Source organism: Oncorhynchus nerka, linkage group LG27 (genome assembly GCF_034236695.1).
Source record: "Oncorhynchus nerka isolate Pitt River linkage group LG27, Oner_Uvic_2.0, whole genome shotgun sequence".
NCBI classification, from domain to species: Eukaryota; Metazoa; Chordata; class Actinopteri; order Salmoniformes; family Salmonidae; genus Oncorhynchus; species Oncorhynchus nerka.
Genome location: NC_088422.1, coordinates 50563431 through 50587243, shown reverse-complemented (window position 1 = coordinate 50587243; position 23813 = coordinate 50563431). Strand labels below are relative to the sequence as shown.

The window sequence follows — 23813 nt, the reverse complement described above, 5'->3', positions numbered from 1 at the left end:
ACCTTTGTTTGTGTATTAGAAATTATGGGCTGTGTTGTAGAATTACAACATTATGTTAATCACATTACTTTTATATTAGAATGTAAGCCTATATTAGTACTTACACTGTCTGTTTTTCTTAGAGGCAACATAATAGAGTTCTTAGAACTCTTATGTGTCTGTGTGGAGAGAGAAGCCTCTGAGATTTAACATTGACTGTAGATTTATGATGGCTTGGTGATAAAACAACAATCCCAAAAGACCCAATCTCCAGTTTATTTAAGGAAAGGACCTAGTGTCTATGTTGCATTAGTATTTCTGTATAAGAAAGAAGTAAATTAACTATAGACAGATATTTGGCGCCATGTAAATCTTGACGTATGTTGCATGAGAGCAAAATGTACCTTTGTATAAATTCTCTCATCTGTGATTTGTCATGAATATCCAGGAGGAGGTACTTTGTTATAAAATGCTGTGGCTTAGTTCTGCTGTTTGGGCTCTCAACAAATCACTTACTGTACAGGTGGGTCATTGACAAGCTCCGTTACTGCAGTAATTAAATAATAAAGTTTGATTGTTTTGAAGAAATCTAAAAGTCTCATTTTGATTAGAATAATTCCACGACAGCTGCATGATGCGACTATTAATTATTTGAAAGTCACAAAGCTTGCCCTCTGTTCCTTGCCTCAAGCTGCACATCTGTTCACTCATCAAGTGATCATATTTTTACCCATCAGACTATGCTCAATTTAATATTGTCTTTACTAATATGTCAAATGTATTTCGATATACTGAACAAAAAGATAAACACAACATGTAAAGTGTGGGTCCCCATGTTTCATGAGCTGAAATAAAAGATCTCAGAAATGTTCCATACACCAAAATATTATTTAATTCAAATTATTTGTTTACATCCCCGTCAGTGAGCGTTTCTCCTTTGCCAAAATAATCCATCCACCTGACAGGTGTGGCACCACATGTAACCAAGCCAGCCCAGGACCTCCACATCCAGCTTCTTCACCTGCGGGATCGTCTGAGGGATCGTCAACGATGCCGAGTAGACTACTTCAGTTTTAGAGCGAAGCATGTGCTTCATATGAGCTGCTCCAACCCTGTTCCTGCTGCTACTCAGTGCTTAATTTGGGAAACCAAGGGAAATCTGTTCGGGAATATCGATAGTAATATGTTTTCGTACGAAAACATATTTCACTAAACTTTTGACAGCCCCTCTGAGCGCTCTAGAAAGGAATAAAGGAGAGAGAGGAGGAGATGGAAATGCACGGTGGTGAGATATTCTGTATGGCTAAAATGAAATTATTTTTTAAATTTTGAAAATGTAAAAACTGCCCTATTACTAGGCTATTCAAAATCAAATACAAATGTACTATAATTGTAGGCTAACTCTGTACGCTGCCCTGCACAATCAATGAACCAACAGCATTGCCCAGGGCTATGTGTTCTCTCCCAGACTGCTGGATAGAAATGATGGAGTCTAGCATTAAGTCCATCCAGTATGAATAAAAATACAGCCCACACTTTATTATTATTATTATTCAAATTTGTTTAATTTTGGAGAATAGGCTAGACTGCCTTTAAAAAAACAAAGCTGATATGGCTGACTTGCTTAAGTACATATAATGTGATTTGAAGAAATTTTATCTGTGGCCAATGACCTTGAGCCTTCTTGGATGGGCACTTCTAATGTAACTCTATGGCAGCATCCAAGGGGCTACAAGTTTCTAGCTCTACCCTTAGACTTGGTGGTGATGTAGTGTCCCCATGAGTGACAGAACAGAGCCAATCACAGCTCAACGCTCTGTATTTTCTGCTGGCTTGCCACACCACCACAGAAAGAACTGAGCTTGGCTGAAACACCTGCATTTTGGAGCTGCCTTACTCAAGAAAACAAAGAGACCATGTTTGTATGCGGCTTCATTGGCAAACTGATATGTGACACGTATTAATGTCAAAATAAATGCAGACAAGCAAGCCCCCCCAATGGGCTAGACCTATTATGTACCGTTTTAAATCAGTTTTGTTTGTCTGGCATGGGTACTATGTGGTAGGCTATGTATTGTATAACGGCACAATCATTAATTAAAGTTTTTTTTGGGGGGGGGGGGCTTAGGCTCATAAGCCTATGCATAAACTCTAATATTGCGTATGGGTGTTTTAAATTAATCATCACCTTAGAAAGCGCTGTCTATTTCGATCTGTTGGGACTTTAAAAAAACATCCACAACAACCATTTTTTACACTCAAATTGATCAGCACAGTGAGGTGAGTTTTAAAAGCATGATACTGTTTTGATGATAAGTGTTTAATGTGATTTTCGATTGCATTTGCATTGATACCAATGGTTAGAGGGACAATAGAGCCCCGTGTACCAGGCCATTAGGACCTGATGGTCATTACCAAGTTGGGTACTACCAAAGCTTGTCCAGAGTGCATAAGAGGAGATTACCGTGACATGGAATTTTACTGCGGTCATGACTCATGACTGCCGGTGTGGCGGTAATACAGTCACCGCAACAGCCCTAGTCACTCACTCCAAGACCTTGAAGTAGTTGTTGTGGAGCGATAGGTAACGGTGCTTCGAGGGTGAATGTTGTTGATGTGTGCAGGGAGTCCCTGGTTCAGTCCCACATTTTGGCGAGGAGAGCGACGGAGGAAATACTGTTACATTAAGGTAGGTAAGACATATGCATATCACAGTCGCTGCAAGTAAAACTTTCCTCCAAGTACAGCTATTAGCACAATTAGTGATAGTAAGAAAATAAAGTGCAAGTGTTAGTGCAAGGGGGTGCTTGGGGGTTAAACCAAGAGGCTTTTGAAGAGACATTTTTGGAAGATGGGCAGGGACTCTGCTGTCTGGATTTTAGGAAGGAGCTTGTTCCTCCATTGTGGTGCCAGGACAGAGAAGAGCTTTGACTGGTATTTGGGGAGCTGTCCCTCACAGGAGTGGAGGTGCCAGGAGACCTGACATGGCGGGTTGGCGGGAAGGATGTCTTTAGATTTTTTTCATGCATTTTTTTTTAAAGGTCAATTTAAAACACCTAAAATGGCTTATTACTGCTTCTTACCTTATCAACTGGACTGGCTTGTAAGTCCCAGTAAAAATGCTAATTAGAAGTGAAATGCTAATTAGCTGCGTTGTGCGGTGTTCTAAAAAGTATGTTTTACTCTTGTGGATTTCTAGAACTTTGCTACTACTGATATGTAATTGACAGTTGGTGTTAGTTGCCGGTGGAAATGTTACATGTAGCCCCTTTAAACTAGGTCTTATACCTCCCATTGGAATTTCTGCTGTTTTACACATCAACCCTCTCCCCACTTTGGATGGATGTCAACAACATGAAATTGATGTACTGTAGGTGATGAATAAAGGATACATACTGTAGGAAGTTGGTCCATTCTTTCTGGCTGTCGATGAGCAGCTGTTCTCTGAGCTGGGACAGACTCCTACATCTTCCTATAAGGTACGGAGACTGGTACCTACTCACTGCCTTAGTACTTGAAGGGAGTAGGGGAAGGAGGGGGGGGGAGAGAGAGCGATTCATCCTCAGTCATAGATCATGGCCTTTAATTTCATTTCCCAGCTAAAAAAATATCACAATTTCCTGTCAGGACCTCTATCTTACAAGACGGTGGTCAGAGAAATGAGACCGAGGGGAAAGGTAGACATAACAGGAAGAGACAATACTGATTAGAACAGATAAATAAAATATGACAAAATGTGTAAAACTCCCGTCTCTGTCCTCTCTGTGTTCTCACCTGCTGATCTTAACCCAGTCAGACGGAACCACAGACACCATAGAGTTCTTCACCTCTATCAAGAACTGGGATGGGGGAGGCAAAGAGGGAAGCAGGAAGAGAGGGATGTAGGGGGAGAGAGAAGGATGAAGAGAGTTTAGGAGGTAGAACAGGAGGGGAGATAAATAACTTGCCTGCAGACAGAGACAACGTCAATTTGATTAAAACACACAAACAAGCCTTAAAGAGGTAAAGTCCCCTGTTTTGGGGACCTGCGTGGTTCTGGTACCGGTTAGGACAGACATTTGCGCTTATAAATCGATATGTGGACACCACAGATCGAAATGGCTTGCATTGAGAGGTAGCCTGATTCTTACGGAAAGGATTTTGTCTCTTCTGCCTGTGTGATGCAGGATGTGAAATCTGACACCATTTGAAGCTAGGATGTCCCTCCTACCATTTCATTCACTCTTCTGACTGTCCATCAACTCCTGGCTGAACCCTATTTTCATATTTGTACTGTGTACTTGTGTCTTCAAAAGTGACTACACCTCAGCAATGTATAACTATTTTTTACCAGTAAGGTAAGATTTGAACCTTTCTTGCAGCATTACTAATTATTGTTTGTGGCAGGTTTTCCCAAACTCGGTCCTGGGGCCTACTCTGGGTGCACATTTTGTTTTTTGCTGTAGCACTACATAGCTGATTCAAACAAACAACTCATCATCAAGCTTTGATTATTTGAATCAGCTGTGTAGTGTTAAGGGTTAAGTTTGGGAAACCCTGGTTTATGGCCCTCTTATGATAAATAATTACTTTGGGGAATTACATTAGGCTACATTTAAGCAGTTAAAAAGTCAGACACACATACACAACTAAAATCAGATCCCAACTGTGACCTAGCCACCTACAGAAAATGAGGCCATCAGTGCCCGCCTAACACAAACACATACACTCACCTATTCACCCGCAGCTTTTCTCGCAAACATACACGCACGTCTAAATTAGATCTCCACTGTGACTCAGCCACCTACCCAAAAGGCCTCTTCACACTTAGTAAAATTTTGTAAAAATACCATAGGCTACACATATTACTCAAATGCAAACTTGCGTACTTGCTTACGTCTCTACCACTATCTCTGGAAGTAGCGCATGACACTCGCCCAACCACTTGAAGCAGGGCAGTGTAAACAGAATTGTCTCATTGAGTTAACACTCCTACAATATAAATGGTAATAGCAGTGCAATGTTTTTTTTAAACAGTTGAAATGTATAGACATTTTCCTAATATTTGAGATTTGTTTTATAGATTTTTTACTTAAGTGCCTGTTACATTCTGAAATTGTCGCAGTAGCTGCCGGCTGCACTGAGCCTCGTAAAACTATGGAAGTCCATCCCCACCACCAAAAACATGGAAAATATAGAGCATACAAATAGGATATGTTGTTTCATTTGTAATATTGTGTTATTTCAGAGGTGGAACCACAGGTCCCAGAGTGGTGGTGGGGAAATTGTTTTCCTAGGGCCCAGAGTTTTTCCTGATCTGGTAGTATGCTAACCTAACCAACTCCGGATCCTAGTTTTAGCGCAGGACATAGTAATAAATCAGCTGTAAAAACATTTTTATGTGGGATAAAATTAATAATTAGGTCATATGGTAAAAAAATAAATACTGGAAAAAAGATGAAAAAAGTAAAACCCTTAAAACAGACAACTGCGACAGGGTTGAGCTCGCTGTATGTAGGGTTGCATTGTGTAGGCCTTTGCAGCTGTAATTAAAAAGATACTCATCCAGTATGCCATCACTATTGTGATGATTGATTAATTAATTCCAGTCAATCATTTTGGATTCAAAAGGCCTAGGTAGCCTAGCCATCCAAAGTGTGGATTTAACGCTACTTGATGAATACATGCTGTTAAAGCAACTGTGCTTTTGTCTACAATAGACCAACATAGCTACTGTAGTAAGTCAAAGTTGTGTGCTGGAGAACCTTGGCTGAGCATGGGTGGAGTAGGCATTGTGGTGCTCAAGTGAATTTCCTATCTTTATTGGCTTCAGACCAATGCCAGTTTCTCAATTAAAACACCATTTTTAGTTTTTAATTGTAAAATTGTCATTTTGAGCTGTGGACCAAGTATGTCACATTGCCAGCCACAACGAAAGGCAAGGCTGTAATGTAGAATTATCTTTTGCCACCCCGCTCCTCAGACTCTCCTTCATATCTTGTAGTGGGAATAGGGCTAAAATGATATTAGTCTCCGCCTAACACAAACAGACACACACTCCCCTGTCCACCCGCAGCTTCTGTCACACACAACACACAGTCTCTCTCTCTGTTACCTCTTGTCCACTGACTCTGACGTAGTCCAGTGTGGGGGTCCTGAGTGTGTATCGGACCTCTCTCCGGTGGTCTTGTATCTCAGTCAGAACCGATTGGATCTCGACTCTCCTCTCCTGGAGCACTGGGAAGCCCGATAGGTCACAGAACAGCTCCCTCTTATCCCCTGACCTACACACACACACACATTTTTTACTTTCACCTGTATGCAGATGACACTGTGGTGTATGCCATTGCCCCACAGCTGACCAAGCTCGGTCAGAGCTTCAATCTGCCTTTATTTCACAACAGAAAACCTTTGATGAACTGAAATTGGTACTTAATGCAGGTAAAACCAAGTACGTTATTTACCAAATTACGTAAAAATGTGTCTGATTTGGATGGAGCCCACTTATTAATATCTGGGCATCTGGATTGACGAAAAGCTATCTTTCAAAAAACAAGTTGATGAATTAGTTAAATTAAGAATTAATATATACCCCATCTATAGGAACAGGTCCTGTCTTTCATTAAATAGTAGAAAACAAATAATTAAGTCAACATTCATTCCGGTTATTAACTATAGCGATATCGTCTATATGAATGTATCGAAGCCATTGGATGTAGTTTATCATAGCGCATTGCGCTTTATTACGGGTGATATGTTCAGTACACATCAATTACATTTTATATTAGAAAGTAGGCTGGCCCTCTTTGAAGTGTCGAGGATCGATGCAGTGCGCTCTTTTTGTCTATAAAGCCTCCTTGCATAAACTTCCACCATACCTTACCTCATTGTTAACATTATTGATCATAGTCTGCTGCTGGAAAAAGTATGTGTTATGCTTTACACCCCCTGCTATAATAAGCCTCTAAATTATAACCGAGTTAGAATCAGGAATTCCCCAGGGTAGCTGTTTAGGCCCCTTGCTTTTTTACATTTTTACTAACAACATGCCACCGACGTTGAGTAAAGCCAGAGTGTCTATGTATGCGGATGACTCAACGCAATACACATCAGCTACTACAGCAACTGAAATGACTGCAACACTCAACAAAGAGCTGCAGTTCATTTCAGAGTGGGTGGCAAGGGATGAGTTAGTCCTAAATATTTCTAAAACTAAAAGCATTGTATTTGGAACAAAACACTCACTAAACCCTAAACCGCAACTAAATCTTGTAATAAATCATGTGGAAATTGAGCAAGTTGAGGTGACCAAACTGCTTGGAGAAACACTAGATTGTTAACTGTCATGGTCAAAACATATTAATGCAGTAGTAGCTAAGATGGGGAGAAGTCTGTCTATAATAAAGCGATGCTCTGCCTTCTTAACAACACTATCAACAAGGCAAGTCCAACAGGCTGTCACGAATCCCGCCGAAGATGGTGCCTCTTCCTGTTCGGGCGGCGCTCGTCATCGCTACCATCGATTCCCTTTCCTTTTTTTCTGTTTATTGGTGTTGGTGTATTAGTGTGATCTCTATTTTTCCGGACAGTTTTAGTCCTGTGTATTTTGGACGGGTTGTTTCATGCACCCTTGTGTTTTGCATGTCCGTGTCTCCGCTGTCTATGGAATAAAAGATCCACGTACGGAATTACCTGCTCTCTGCCCTTAACTCCTCCACTCACCATTCATAGAATTCATAACAGAAGCCCGCACCCTTGAATGGAGTCAGCAGGAGCAGTGACCACCCCTCTCCCAAAGCAGTTGACAGTGAGAGGACGTACATTTCTTTGCTGAGTTTATTTACCATATTATATGGAGACAGAAACATTTAAATTCAGCTTAGGATAGAAACCACTAAAGTTTCCAAAACTGTAAAAATATTGTCTGTGAGTATAACAGAACTGATATTGCAGGCGAAAGCCTAAAAAAATCCAATCAGGAAGTGACTCATATTTTGAAACCGTTGTGTTCCTATGCATCCCTATTGGCCATTGAAAGGGATATCAACCAGATTCCTTTTTCTACGTATTCCATAAGGTGTCTACAGCCTTTAGACGTAGTTTCACGCCTTTATGTTGAAGAATGAGCGTAAAGGACTACATTGCGTCAGTGGCCAGCTGAGGGCTCTCAGAGTGATTCTTGCGTAAAAGACAGAGGTAGCCATTTTTCCTCTCGGTCCTACTGAAAAGTCAATTGTCCCGGTTGACATATTACCGAATAGATATTTGAAAAACACCTTGAGGATTGATTATAAAAAACGTTTGCCATGTTCCTGTCGATATTATGGATATCATTTGGATTTATTTTCGGCGTTGTCGTGACCATTATTTCCGGTGGATTTCTCAACATAACGTGACCAACAAAAGGAGGTATTTTGGGTATAAAAATTATCTTTATGGAACAAAAGGAACATTTGCTGTCTAACTGGGAGTCTCGTCAGTGAAAACATCCGAAGATCATCAAAGGTAAACGGTTCATTTGATTGCTTTTCTGATTTTCGTGACCAAGCTTCCTGCTGCTAGCTGGACATAATGCTATGCTAGGCTATCGATAAACTTACACAAACGCTTGTCTTGCTTTGGCTGTAAAGCATCATTTCAAAATCTGAGACGACAGGGTGATTAACAAAGGCTAAGCTGTGTTTCGCTATATTTCACTTGTGATTTCATGAATATGAATATTTTCTAGTAAGATTATTTGACCGTTGTGCTATGCTAATTAGTGTAGTTGATGACAATTCTCCCGGATCCTGGATGGGTAGTTCTAAGAGGTTAATGTGCATATATTCCCGTTAATTCCCATATATTCCCATTAATTCCCAAGAAAAGTTTCCACCTATGAATATTCTCCAAAATGTGCAACCCTATGTATGAACAATGCTCCATCACATATTCTGCCTTCCTTTTGTGATGATTTTTTTGATAACTTTAATAGCAAATTAAGAGCAACAATTGATGCCAAAGCTCTAGTAAAGTTGGAAAAGGCCATGTCCAAACGGAAAGTCCCTTGGATGAGTGAGGAAACTAATAAATTAAAGAGAAAGTGCAGAAAGGCAGAGCAGAAGTGGAGAAAGTCAAAGTTGCAGGGCCATTATGATATTCTGAGAGATTATATATCAAGGCATTTAGAAATGCCAGATGGGCTCATTTTTCTTACTTCATCACTAAAAATCATCATAATAATAATGCAAGATTAATAATAAGATCTTGATGAGAAGTTTGATGACATATGCCCTAGCATACCACGAAAAGGCACTATGAATTTATTTTCCCTGGTTGATACAGACATGCTAAGGAAAGTGAAATATCAACTTAAGCCTTCTACCTGCCTTCTCGATCTCATCCCCTCCTTATTCAAAACAGTTTTTAATTGCATATCTGAAAAAGTGCAAGCTATTGTTAATCACTCCCTGTTCACAGGTACTTTTCCCACTGCACTAAAAACTGCTATGGTGAAACCCCTTCTGAAGAAAAGTAATCTAGATGCTTTTCACTGCTACAGGCGATACCAAACTTTACATTTCTCTGTCACCAGAGGATTTTAGCTCCACAGAAAAATTTGACTGTATTTGTGATTTAAATACTTGGATGGCTCACAACCACCAGCTAAATCAAGACAAGGCTGAGGTACAGTGCATTCAGTAAAGTATTCGGACCCCTTGACTTTATGCACTTTTTGTTACGTTAGTCTTATTCTAAAATGTCTGAAATTGCTTTTTTCCCTCATCAATCTACACACAATACCCCATAATGACAAGGCAAAAATAGGTTTTGATAAATATTTGCAAAATTATAACAAAAATAAAAACTGAAATGTTACATTTACATAAGTATTCAGACTGTTTACAAAGTACTCTGTTGAAGAACCTTTGGCATTGATTACAGCCTCAAGTTTTCTTGGGTATGATGATACAGGCTTGGCACACTTGTGTTTGGGGATTTTCTCCCATTCTTCTCTGCATATCCTCAATATCCTCAAGCTCTGTCAGGTTGGTTGTGGAGTGTTGCTGCACAGCCATTTTCAGGTCTCACCAGAGATGTTCGATCGGGTTCAAGTCCGGGCTCTGTCTGAGCCACTCAAGGACATTCAGAGACTTTTCCCGAAGCCACTCTTGCATTGTCTTGAGTGTGTGTCTAAGGTCCTGAGCGCTCTGGAGCAGGTTTTCATCAAGGATCTCTCTGTACTTTGCTCCATTCATCATTCCCTCGATCCTGACTAGTCTCCCAGTCCCTGCCGCTGAAAAACATCCCCACAGTATGATGCTGCCACCACCATGCTTCATCATAAGGATGGTGTCAGGTTTCCTCCAGAAGTTACACTTTGCATTCAGGCCAAAGAGGTTTCATCAGACCAGAGAAACGTGTTTCTCATGCTCTGCGTCCTGTAGCTGCATTTTGGCAAACTCCAAGCAGGCTATCATGTGCCTTTTACTGAGGAGTGGCTTCTGTCTGGCAACTCTACCATAAACACCTGATTGGTGGAGTGCTGCGGAGATGGTTGTCCTTCTGGAAGGTTCTTCCATCTACACAGAGGAACTCTGGAGCTACCTGCCCAAGACCCTTCTCCTCCGATTGCAAAGCTTGGTGCGGTGGCCAGCTCTCATTCTTCCATTTAAGAATGATGGAGGCCACTGTGTTCTTGGGGACCTTCAATGCTGCAGAAATGTTTTGGTGCCCTTCCCCAGATCTGTGCATCGACACAATCCCGTCTCTGAGCTCTACAGACAATTCCTTCAACCTTATGGCTTGGTTTTTGCTCTGACATGCACTGTCATCTGCGGGACCTTATATAGACAGGTGTGTGCCTTTCCAAATCATGTTGAATCAATATAATGTACCACAGGTGGACTCCAATTAAGTTGTAGAAACATCTCAAGGATGATCGATGGAAACAGGATGCACTTTTTTCCTTTATTTAACTAGGCAAGTCAGTTAAGAACAAATTCTTATTTTCAATGACGGCCTAGGAACAACAGTGGGTTAACTGCCTGTTCAGGGGCAGAACGACAGATTTGTACCTTGTCAGCTCCTTTCGCAACCTTTCGGTTACTAGTCCAACGCTCTAACCACTAGGCTACCCTATGAGTCTCATAGCAACGTGAATGTGATATTTCATTTTATTTATTTTTATTTCAAAAAATCTGTTTTGCTTTGTCATTATGGGGTATTGTGTGTAGATTGTTGTGGAACATGTTTTATTTAATCCATTTTGGAATAAGGCTGTAACGTAACATGTGGAAAAAGAGAAGGGGTCTGAATACTTTTATTTAACTAGGCATGTCAATTAAGAACAAATTCTTATTTTGGCCATGTAACGTTTTTGCAAAAAATACTTTTCATTGTGAGCTCATTTACTTGGGTGGCTGCCAGCCAAATAGCGTTGCACTTCTGTTGTCATTTTCTACTAAAGGTGTTGTACTAATGTATTTTCTGTGAAGGAAAACTAAAGTTGCACGCCCCTGATCACTATTAAAGCAACAAAAGAACACTTTCAATATAAAACGGCACCCCTGTCAATACACAGCTGGACGCACCTGCTCCCGCTTTCTTTCGTTGTGCTATTTACAAACAAAGACGTAACTGGCTCAAATATTCTGGGGAACTACGGTAAGCTTCATAATGTAAAACAATGTGGCAGGTGAAATGATCAATGCGATCTGCTTTATTTCCTAACGTATTGCACAGGTTGACTGCATGTATTTACTAAAAAAGTAGCTACAAATATTAAGATGTATTGAAAAACTTCAAATAAATAGTTTCAACGGTATTGAAAAACCATCCCGTGGCTATTTCCAAATACCCCAGTATACGGTATACCACTCAAGCCTAACACGCACACTCACACTGTGGTGACTTACTTGGCTGCCTTCTCGTTGAGGACATTGAGAAAGTTGTGAGCGGGAGCCAGCAGTTCAGGTGTGTCCAATAGGAGCCCTCGGAGCAGAGAGGAGCTGAGCTGTGATTGGATAGATGGGAGCAGAGCCTGTAGTTCCACCCCCAGCCGAGAAAGACTGCTGCTGATGAGGTAGAACTCCTGGGTGGAACACTGGAACACACACATGCAAACACATGGGTCATTAGAATGTAATGTGTGCGTTTGATATTAAAACTCAATTCATCTTTCATTTATTTCCCTGTGGTGAGGTAATATCATTGACATAACTAAGAATGTATAAATTAGATCATGGAATAAAACAAGAGTATGTGTGTGTGGGGAGAGAGATGAGATGTAAATTCCTCACTCTCATCTAATACTGATATGACAGCTGTTAAGCCTAATTTACATCTTATGCTTCCGCGCTATTAAGTCGGCTCGAATGAAATTACGCAATGTCCGCTGCAATGTCCGCTACCCTCTACACATGTCCGCACGGGCTTCCGAAATCTCTGTGTCCGCAGGACACTTTTCCTAGGTGGTGTGCAGACGTGGAACCCTGTGCGGACATGAGCAGATGTTCAATTGAAGTGGAAGGTGGAAAGTAGGTCTTAGGACACACACACTAACCCGTAAAGTAAGGAAGTAACCCTCCCTTTGAAAACAGCCTATGTGGCATCAATATAAGTCAGAATAATTTATTCTAGTGTCAAAATCCACTATAAAAGTGTAATAGGATCATTTTGGTAATGAAGTTAACCTCGTCTAAAAGAGAGTTTGGAACGTCAGTGCATCACAACGAGTAAATTAAGGTTGGGTTTGGATTACAATATGTGATAGAAAAATTACATATATACCTGATTTGTTGGATATTTGACAATTATATACTTAACTAAACAGTAAGACATTTCTGTTCTATTAAATGTCTGTGTGAACTGAGAAGAGCCTAAAAACCTACAGCTGGCATTCCATAGATGAGATGTGGTGGGTGTCAATGAGATCGAGATAGCCTGGAAGAACAGAAAAAAGGACACAGTATTCCTAATTGTCCTGGCATCTGGGAGACCACACCAGAGGCAGATGACCAGAGGATGATCCAAAGTGGCTTATGGTGCTCCCCAATCTATATGGGAGGGGTTGAACCAGCCATGACTGAGCATTCTTGGTATCAGCTATATAAGGAACAGCATGGTCTGTAAAGGGGAGGCTTCTCTGCAGCCCAACAGTCCTGTTGGGCTGACAAGTGTAAGAATATTTCAAGATAAATACAGAGGACTAAAGGTCAAGAAGCCTAAAGGTCAAGAGGACTAAACGTCAATAGAGTACTAACGATCAATGGAAATAGTGTTTTTTCTGTAATAGGGAAATAATGAGCAATGGGTCAGAGACATGGAAGGAATTTCTCTTCACATTGAGCCTGAAATAGGATACTTGTTATTTGGCCATTGGTCCAGTTTTATTGCAAGGTAAATTGGTCAACCACAGGCTAGGGCTGGGTTATAAAGTACAATACGTCCCTTTGTTCTGTGGAGAGAATCACCTCAGACAGATGTGTCCGTACTTGTTGCACATCATGTCGTCACACGTCATTAGAGTGCGCAGCTGAACAGTGTATGCTGGAAAACACTCGGTTTGTTATTTTTGATTGAAACAAAACCGATATTCATTAAATACGAATACAGAACAAGGACCGCTATTTCTTGTCCCGGAATCCTGCTTAACAGACCGGTTTAAGCCTGCTTGACAGAGACGCTAAGCTGCTAGCCATCAAGCTAACGAAGTTGGTACCAGATGAGTTTTGTCTGGAGAAATAACATTTCCAGCGCTGTAGGAGCTGTATCTATTACGCACTGTTTCAGGACAAACCAGATCATCCGGAGTTCCATTGCGGAAATAGTTTACCTGCCAAGGATTTCCTCGTTCTTCTCGCCAAAAGTGATTCCGGGCAGCTCCATGGTAAGAAATGTGACCGTTCCTGGTGCAAAAACAATGTTTTATGACAAAGCTCGAGTAAATAACATTACTAAGCTGCTCTCGAATGCACTATGCCAGGAAATCGATTATATCATAGTCCATGTGGGTTTTAATGACTTTATGAAGGGCAGTTCTGAAAAGTTGAAACTGGATTTTAAAGAGTTGATTGATTCTCTAAACACTAACAAAAGACCCATCATATCCGTACCATATCCGCTATCTCTGAATCGCAGCATTGTACGCTTTAGCAGGATTCTTTCTCTTCACAACTGGCTACGTGATTGTTGCAGCTCAATGGGTGTAACTTTTGTTGACAATTTCGATACCTTTGGAAACAAAACACGTTTTATAAGGAGGATGGGATCCACCCAAATAATTTGGGATCCTGGATCCTTTCACAGCACTATAAGGCTGCTTTGAGACAATGATTTATCAATGACTCAAGCCCAGCTCAGCTAATCCCTACCATTGTGACGCAGAGTTGTCATAATGCTTCAGCAATTGTACATTACACCAGGGGCATCAGTAGACACAATATAAGTAACCTATTGTATGTCCCTTTATCTGCCTTGAATGCCTCTACTGATCCAACAGTTATTATATGCAGTAATCATGTGCGTATGAACCAGATGTATACTGTTAGCACTAAGCTGGTGTGCCCTAGGAGTAAGTCCACTATGAGCAGCTCACCCTGCACTAACATAAATAACATGAGCACATCTACTGCTGCTAAGCTTCTCAGTAAAACAATGAAAGCAAGTAAGGATCCTTGAAGAAAAATTATAAAAATATCACAAGCATATGTAGCTTAACCTTTCGTGACTAGGGGGCAGTATTTTCATTTTTGGAGAAAAAAAAATGTTCCCGTAGTAAACGGGATATTTTGTCAGGACAAGATGATAGAATATGCATATAATTGACAGTTTAAGATAGAAAACACTGTAAAGTTTCCAAAACTGTAAAAATATTGTCTGTGAGTATAACAGAACTGATGTTGCAGGCGAAAGCCTGAGAAAAATCCAATCCGGAAGTGCCTCATGTTTTGAAAGAGCTGCGTTCCAATGCGTCCCTATTGAGCAGTGAATGGGCTATCAACCAGATTACTCTTTCTCCTTATTCCCAAAGGTGTCTACAGCATTGTGACATAGTTTTACACATTTATGTTGAAGAATACCCGTAGGCGGCTACATTGCGCAAGTGGTCACCTGATGGCTCCCAGGGTGACTCTCGCGTAAAATACAGAGGTAGCCATTTACTCCAATCGGCCCTACTGAAAAACGAATTGTCCCGATGGATATATTATCAAATAGACATTTGAAAAACACATTGAGGCTTGAATATAAACAACGTTTGCCATGTTTCTGTCGATATTATGGAGCTAATAAGGAATATTTTTTCACCGTTTTCGTGACTGCAATTTCCGAGCGATTTCTCAGCCAAACGTGAAGAACAAACGGAGCTATTTGGCCTACAAAAATAATATTTTGGGAAAAAAGGAACATTTGGTATCTAACTGGGAGTCTCATGAGTGGAAACATCCGAAGCTCATCAAAGGTAAACTATTTAATTTGATTGCTTTTCTGATTTCCGTGACCAAGTTACCTGCTGCTAGCTGGACAAAATGCTATGCTAGGCTATCGATTAACTTACACAAATGCTTGTCTAGCTTTGGCTGTAAAGCATATTTTGATAGGGTGATTAACAAAAGGCTAAGCTGTTTCTCAATATATTTCATTTGTTATTTTCATGAATAGGAATATTTTCTAGGAATATTTATGTCCGTTGCATTATGCTAATTAGTGTCAGATGATGACAACGGTCCCGTTCACGGGATGGGGTGTCACTAGAGGTTAAGAAACAAGGTTCATGAAATCAATAATTTGCTAGTAACATATGACATTCATATTCTGACTCTGAAACTCACGTAGATAATACCTTTGACGATACAGTGGTAGCAATACAAGACTATAACATTTATAGAAAAGACAGAAATGCCAATGGTGGAGGTGTTGCTGTTTATATTCAGAACCACATTCATGTAAAGACTAGAGAGGATCTAATGTTAAATACTGTTGAAGTAATATGGCTACAGGTTCATCTGCCTTGCCTAAAGCATGTTCTGGTGGGAAGCTGCTATAGACCAAGTGCTAACAGTCAGCATATGGATAACGTGTGAAATCCTTGATAATGTATGTGATATCAACAGAGAGGTATATTTTCTGGGTGATTTAAATATTGACTGGCTTTCATCAAGCTGCCCACTCAAGAAAAAGCTTCAAACTGTAACCAGTGCCTGCAACCTGGTTCAGGTTATCAGTCAATCTACCAGGGTATTTACAAACAGCACAGGAATGAGATCATCAACATGTATTGATCACATCTCTACTAATGATGCAGAAATTAGCTTGAAAGCAACACCCAGATCCATCGGATGTAGTGATCACAATATAATAGCCATATCTAGGAAAACCAAAGTTCCAAAGGCTGGGCGTAATATTTTATATATATTTTTTATTTCATCTTTATTTAACCAGGTAGGCTAGTTGAGAACAAGTTCTCATTTACAACTGCAACCGGGCCAAGATAAAGCAAAGCAGTGCGACACAAAACAACAACACAGAGTTACACATGGAATAAACAAACATGCAGTCAATAATACAATAGAAAAGGTCTATATACAGTGTGTGAAAATGAGATAGGATAAGGGAGGTAAGGCAATAAATAGGCCATAGTGGCAAAATAGTTACAATATAGCAATTAAACACTGGAGTGATAGATGTGCAGAAGATGAATGTGCAAGTAGAGATACTGGGGTGCAAAGGCGCAAATTAAATTCAAATAAATAACAGTATGGGTGATGAGGTAGTTGGATGGGCTATTTACAGATGGGCTATGTACATGTGCAGTGATCTGTGAGCTGCACTAACAGCTGGTGCTTAAAGTTAGTGAGGGAGATATGAGTCTCCAGCTTCAGTGATTTTTGGATGCTGGTGCTGCTATGGTGACCAGTGAGCTGAGATAAGGCGGGGCTTTACCTAGCAAAGACTTATAGATGACCTGGAGCCAGTGGGTTTGGCGACGAAAAGCAAGGGCCAGCCAACGAGAGCATACAGGTCACAGTGGTGGGTAGTATATGGGGCTTTGTTGACAAAACAGATGGCACTGTGATAAACTGCATCCAATTTGCTGAGTAGAGCTGGAGGCTATTTTATAAATGACGTCGCCGAAGTCAAGGATCGGTAGGATAGTCAGTTTTACAAGGGTATGTTTGGCAGCATGAGTGAAGGATGCTTTGTTGCGAAATAGGAAGTAGCTTCTAGATTTAATTTTGGATTGGAGATACTTAATGTGAGTCTGGAAGGAGAGTTTACAGTCTAACCAGACAGACACCTAGGTATTTGTAGTTGTCCACATATTCTAAGTCAGAACCGTCCAGAGTAGTGATGCTGGACGGGCGGGCAGGTGTGGGTAGCGATCGGTTGAAGAGCATGCATTTAGTTTTACTTGCATTTAAGAGCAGTTGGAGGCCATGGAAGGAGAGTTGTATGGCATTGAAGCTTGTGTATAAGAGGTCATACAATACGTTTTGTTGTGATTCCTATGTTATTGACGTAAATATTATCTGTTGGTCCGTCGTGTGTAATGAGGAGCAAACAGACAAAGCACTTGACATTTATGAAATATGCTTAATCCAGTTGCTAATAAGCATGCACTCATTAAGAAAATGACTGTAAAAACTGTTAAATCCCCATGGATTGATGAGGAATTGAAAAATTGTATGGTTGAGAGGTATGAGGCAAAAGGAATGGCAAATAAGTCTGGGTGCACAACCGATTGGCAGCCTTATTGCAAATTGAAAAATTATGTGACTAAACTGAATAAAAAAAAGAAAAGGGTTTAAACATGGCTATGTAAAGATGTGTTCCGAGGCCACTCCACTATGGGCTGATACTTCTATGTTTTAACCTTTTATCTATCAAAACAATAACTAATTTTGCACACCTACTGACTCTAACAACATACGGGTGACATTATTGGATATGTCCGGAACTGGGAAAACGGTAAACAGGAAGACAAGACAAAGACTAGCAACAAGATAGTGGATGCTAACGCTATTGAGATGCTAGTCACCATCCGTGCAGAAATGGCTATACTACGCTCTGATTTCATGACCGAACTTTGCTCCTCTGTGTCAAGTCTATGAGCAACACTACAAGTCCAGTCAACTATGGCAACACTACAAACAACTTTCGCGATACAAACCCAAAAAATAAAGGATATGGAAATGCCATTGACCGACATAGATAATTGGCTTACCGAATTGGAAACTAAAAACGACGAGCTTACCTCCGAGAACGTGAAGTTGAAGGTTAGTCTAGATGAACAGGAAACACGTTCCCGGAGACAGAACATACGTGTGGTCGGAATCACAGAAGGGACGGAAGGGCGCAATCCTACCGAGTTCATGGCCACTTTCCTGCTTGACGTCCTCGGCAGAAAGACGTTTGACCGGCCCCCAGTCATCGACAGGGCACATCGCACTCTAGCGGTAAAACCACAGCCCGGTCACCCTCCCAGAGCAATGCTGGTCCACCTACATTACTTCCAGACCAAAGAGAACATTCTTCGCACCTCCCGCGAAAGAGGACAACTGAACTACAATGGCAAGCGGATCCATATCTTCCCAGATTACTCTGCAGATCTGGCAAAACGCAGAGCTGCAAACAAAGATGTGAAAGCCCACCTTCAAAAGGCAGGGGTCAGATTTGGCCTGATACACCGGGATAACTGAGGATTATTTTACAGGGGGCTAGCCACACATTTGAAGATCCCCAGTCTGCGCTCACCTTCTACCGGGACAATATCCACTCTACAGCGGCACAGAACCCAGATCCGTGAAGGTTGCTAGTTGTGTTATTAGGGTGCACACATGGTCAGTGTATAGACATGAACGTGAGTAACTTTTATTTGCCCTAGCAAAATAATGCACCACATGCAGATGGCTGAATACCTCAGGTCGGAACCATCTACCATGCAATGGTATTCAAAGTAATCGTTAATAAGCGTTGTGGTGTAATGTAACTAAGCTTTTCATTTATAGAACTAATGAGGTTATTTTTCTTTTTTTTCCCGGAATGAATAAGCCAAATCCCAATGACGTTCCTGTTAATTTGCTCATTTAGTCGGGTCTCAAGGTAGGCAAAGGGGTGTATTTACTTTAGGCCCGCAATTTTTTATTATATAGGCTAAGCTACATGTGATTGTATGGTGTATCTGTTCGGGCACGTGCATGAGTGCAATAGCGATAACGCTTAGGACAATTTAAAAGATTTAGTTTATTCCTTTTTCATCCACATGTCCATAGATTTATGTTAATTCCCCTTTATTCAACATAGGACACAGTGAAACCTTTTAACTTCTTTAAAACCATTAGTGGCTTCCTGTTAGTAAAGTGACAGAAAACAGGGTAGGTACCGTTTTGGGGGTCTGTCATTTCATTTGGGGACTCAGCAGTGGGGGTTTTCTAAACTTTATTTGTATTTTTTGTTTTAGTTTAGGCTTACACAAACATCTTATTAATTGTCCCAAAATTAGATATTGGAGACTTAATACATTTCTGCTTAACAATGAAGGATTCTACTCTGTGATAAAATATAAATTATCACATTACTGGCTCGACAACCAACTCTCTCCTGTCTCAGCTGCAACTATCTGGGATGCTGCTAAAGCAACCAAAAGGGGTCATATCATTTCCCAAGCCTCCCTAATCAAGAAGCTTAGAATTGAAAATAGGGAAAAATTGGAGTTTGAAGTAAAGCATTTAGAACTTTTTTATAAACAACCAACCCAGGCGAACAGGAGTTCACTAGCTTGTGCTAAGGCCAAACTCAATTTAGAGCATACAAAACACGTAAAAAAAACGGTTGTTTTTTCTTCTCATTATCCAAAAAAACGGTTGTTTTTTTACCAAGCAAAAATATGAGTTTGGTAACCGTCTGAGCCATCTACTTGCACACCAACTAAAAAAATAACAAAATGAAAGATTTATTAAGTCTATAAGAACGGCAGATGGCTTCACTTCTCATGATCCATTGCTTATCAATAAGTTTTGCGACTTCTATAAATCTCTTTATACTTCACAATGTACAAGATTGAACAACGAAATTACAAAATATCTGAATAAGGTAACCTTGCTCACTATATCAGATGAGCACAGAAATAGACTAAATGCTCCCTTTACTCCTGAAAAGGTTTGGGAAACTATTGAGGCAATCCTTCTGGCAAGGCACCTGGCCTAGATGGCTTCCCGGCAGGGTTCTACAAGAAATTCTGTTCGAAAGAGACATCATACCAGAGTCTTGGAAAACTGCATCCATTAGCCTGATACTAAAAAGGACAAAAATCCATTAAAATGTGCTTAGTTTAGACCTATCAGTTTGCTCTGAGATGATGTTAAAATAGTTGCCAAGAGACTTGCTCGCAGGTCGGAGATCCTACTTCCAGACCTCATTAAACCTGATCAGACTGGGTTTGTCAAAGCCAGATTTGGAACGGACAATGTGAGACGTGCTCTGAATATCATAAACCACCTTGGCAGAATTAAAGACCCTGCACTCATTGACTCTCTCGATGCCGAAAAGGCCTTTGATAGAGTTGAGTGTAAATTATTGTATGCTTTATTAGACTAAATTAATCTGGGCGACCATTTTATTAATTTAGCAAAATGTATTTTTTCTGAACCATCAGCGGCAGTTAACACAAATGGTAAATTATCGGAAAGATTTAATATCGGTAGGGGCTGTCGTCAAGGCTGCCCTTTATCTCCTGCTCTGTTCTCGTTAGTCATAGAACCACTGGCTGAGGCAATGAGGTCTAGTCATAACATGAGCATTACCTTCTTTGAATATCCCTTCTACAATCAACTTGGAAACAATATCTCCATTCCAATAGACTGAAACAGGCTTAAAATACTTGGGTGATGAAGAGCATAGCATTTTATTATTTGCTGATGAGGTGCTTCTATACATGTCTAAACCAGAGATCTCTGTCACTGCAGTAATAGACATCATATATGAATATAGTAACCTGTCAGGGTACAAAATTAATGTGGATAAATCCATGGCATTACCTTTGAATATCCCCTCTACAATCAACTTAGAAACAATATCTCCATTCCAATTGACTGAAACAGGCTTAAAACACTTGGGCATATATGTTACTCCAAGTCTTAAAGACCTGTTCACTTCAAATGATATACCTTTGGTCACAAAAATTAAACAGGATCTGATTAACTGGTCTACCCTACCAAACTCTCTTTTTGGCAGGATTAATACCGTCAGGGTGAATATCCTTCCTCGGCTAAATTATTTATTCCAATATATCCCCTGCCATCTATCTCAGTCCTTTTTTAGAAAATAAATGTTGATATATCTAAATATATCTGGAACAATAATCAAATTTACCAAACTAATTAAGCCTAAGAATTCAGGAGGGATATCTTTGCTAAATCTGCAACTATATTACTGGTCTGCTCAGATCAAGCACATGATTAGTTGGTGCCTAGACAGACGCCACTCACTTTGGTTTGGGATGGAATCAATAGCATGTCATCCAAAAGCATTAGTTTCCGTACAATTTATTAATAGCTTTGAAAAGATCCAGTCCTTGCCTGACAATTTTACAACACATAATACACTCTTAGCTTGGAAAGATGCAAGGAAGCATCTGCAGATTGCAGACCATATATCACTCTGGTCACCGATTGCCCTTAATACAGATACCCCCAAGGGTATTGCTGACCTCATGCTTTTATTTACTCAGGACACTTAAATCGTTCCCACAGATAAAAGCTGAGTTTGACTTACCCAACAAATATTTTTTTAAGTACCTACAACTTAGATACTTCCTAGAGGGTCAGACGAAAGTCGATAAACTACGTTTTCAAATGACTGAAGTTACTAACTATTTACGAATCCTACTTTTCAGAGAGGTTTAATCTCTGACATATATTCTATTTTATCGAACAGAAGTGCCTCATCCTGTGATGCATTGAGACATGTTTGGGAGAGAGACATTGGACATGCATTTGGTGAGGAAGAATGAGCTTCTATCTGCGAAAGGGTCTACCCCAAATGCACCCCCATAAGCATACAAGAGCTAAAATTCAAATTGTTTCATAGAACTTACTTCACACCTGTCCGCCTTCACAGAACGTATTCAAATGCATCACATTTACGTTTCAAATGTAATCAGGATACTGACACCTTCATGCACATTTTTTGGTACTGTAGCAGAATACAGTCTCATTGGAATGATATTCACTTACACATCAATGAATGACATGCCACAAGGGCATGACAACTTGGATGGAAAATGACAGAGGATAATAGCAGACGATATTGCCACATCTTCAATTTAAGCCTACTGTAAAGTGTGTGCCCTCAGGCTTGGAGGGAAGCAAAAGTCATTCCGCTAACTAAGAATAGTAAAACCCCCTTTACTGGCTCAAATAGCCAACCAATCAGCCTGTAACCAACCCTTTGTAAACTTTTGGAAAAGATTGTGTTTGACCAAATACAATCCTATTTTACCGTAAACAAATTGACAACAAACTTTCAGCATGCTTATAGGACATTCAACAAGCACAGCACTTACACAAATGACTGATGATTGGCTGAGAGAAATTGATGATAAACAGATTGTGGGGGGGTTGTCTCGTTAGACTTCAGTGCGGCCTTTGACATTATCGATCATATTCTGCTGCTGGCAAAACGTATGTGTTATGACTTACACACCCTGCTATATTGTAGATAGACAGATAACTCTTTAACAGAACACAGAGGGTGGTCTTCAATGGAAGCCTCTCCAACATAATACAGGTAGAATCAGGAATTCCCCAAGACAGCTGTCTAGGCCCATTCCTTTTTTCAATCTTTACTAATGAATTGCCACTGGCTTTGAGGAAAGCCAGAGTGTCTATGTATGCGGATTACTCAACATTATACATGTCAGCTACAACAGTGACTGAAAAGACTGCAACACTCAACAAAGAGTTGCAGTTAGTTTCAGAGTGGGTGGCAAGGAATAAGTTAGTCCTAAATATTTCTAAAACTAAAAGCATTGTATTTGGGACAAATCACTCAAGAAACCCTGAACTAAATCTTGTAATAACGTGGAAATTGAGCACGTTGAGGTGACTAAATTGCTTGGTGTATCCCTGGTTTGTCATGGTCAAAACATATTGATACAATAGTAGCTAAAATGGGGAGAAGTATGTCCATAATAAAGCGCTGCTCTGCCTTCTTAACACTATCAACAAGGCAGGTCCTACAGGCTCTAGTTTTGTCACACCTGGATGACTGTTCAGTCATGTGTCAGGTGCCACAAAAAAAGACACGGACACCCAATGCATACCTCACAAGACATGCCACAAGAGGTCTCTTCACAGTCCCCAAGTCCAGAACAGACTATGGAAGGCACACAGTACTAAATAGAGTCATGACTACATGGAACTCTATTCCACATCAAGTAACTCAAGCAAGCAGTAAAATTTTATTTTTAAAAAATAGATTAAAAAAACACCTTATGGAACAGCGGGGACTGTGAAGCAACACAAACATAGGCACAGACACATGCATACACACTATACACTACTGCCTTAGCAGCGGCTAATGGAGATCCATAATAAATACAAGTAAACATCTACCTCTCAGCATAACATCTATGATTTTTCCTCTTTGAATTCCTTTTTTTCTCGCCCTGATTTACTTTGGGGTCTGTGTTATTGAAGAGTAACATCAACTGCCAACACTTGGTGCTGTGACATAGATTAATTGGTTGTGACCAACAACAAGGAAAAACTCAACTGTGTGTTGATGCAGGGAAAAGAAAGAGAGGGGCTGAGCTCTTAATCTCCTGATTGCTGGGTGAGTCTAGACCGATGTCATTTAAAAGAACCAAATCAGGT

General features: G+C 40.3%; 1 protein-coding gene across 3 annotated transcripts in view; it reads right to left on the bottom strand.

Moving 5' to 3' along the window:
- The window catches only part of msh3 (mutS homolog 3 (E. coli)), a 139481-nt gene that overhangs the window by 68587 nt on the left and 47081 nt on the right, over window positions 1-23813 (bottom strand). For all 3 annotated transcript variants that reach the window (XM_065011764.1, XM_065011763.1, XM_029638506.2), the window contains 4 exons: window positions 11856-12043; window positions 6074-6242; window positions 3754-3818; window positions 3376-3492 (listed from right to left, as the gene is read on the bottom strand). In XM_065011764.1, coding sequence (XP_064867836.1) covers window positions 3376-3492; window positions 3754-3818; window positions 6074-6242; window positions 11856-12043 — 539 coding nt within the window. The remainder of the gene's footprint in view (window positions 1-3375; window positions 3493-3753; window positions 3819-6073; window positions 6243-11855; window positions 12044-23813) is intronic.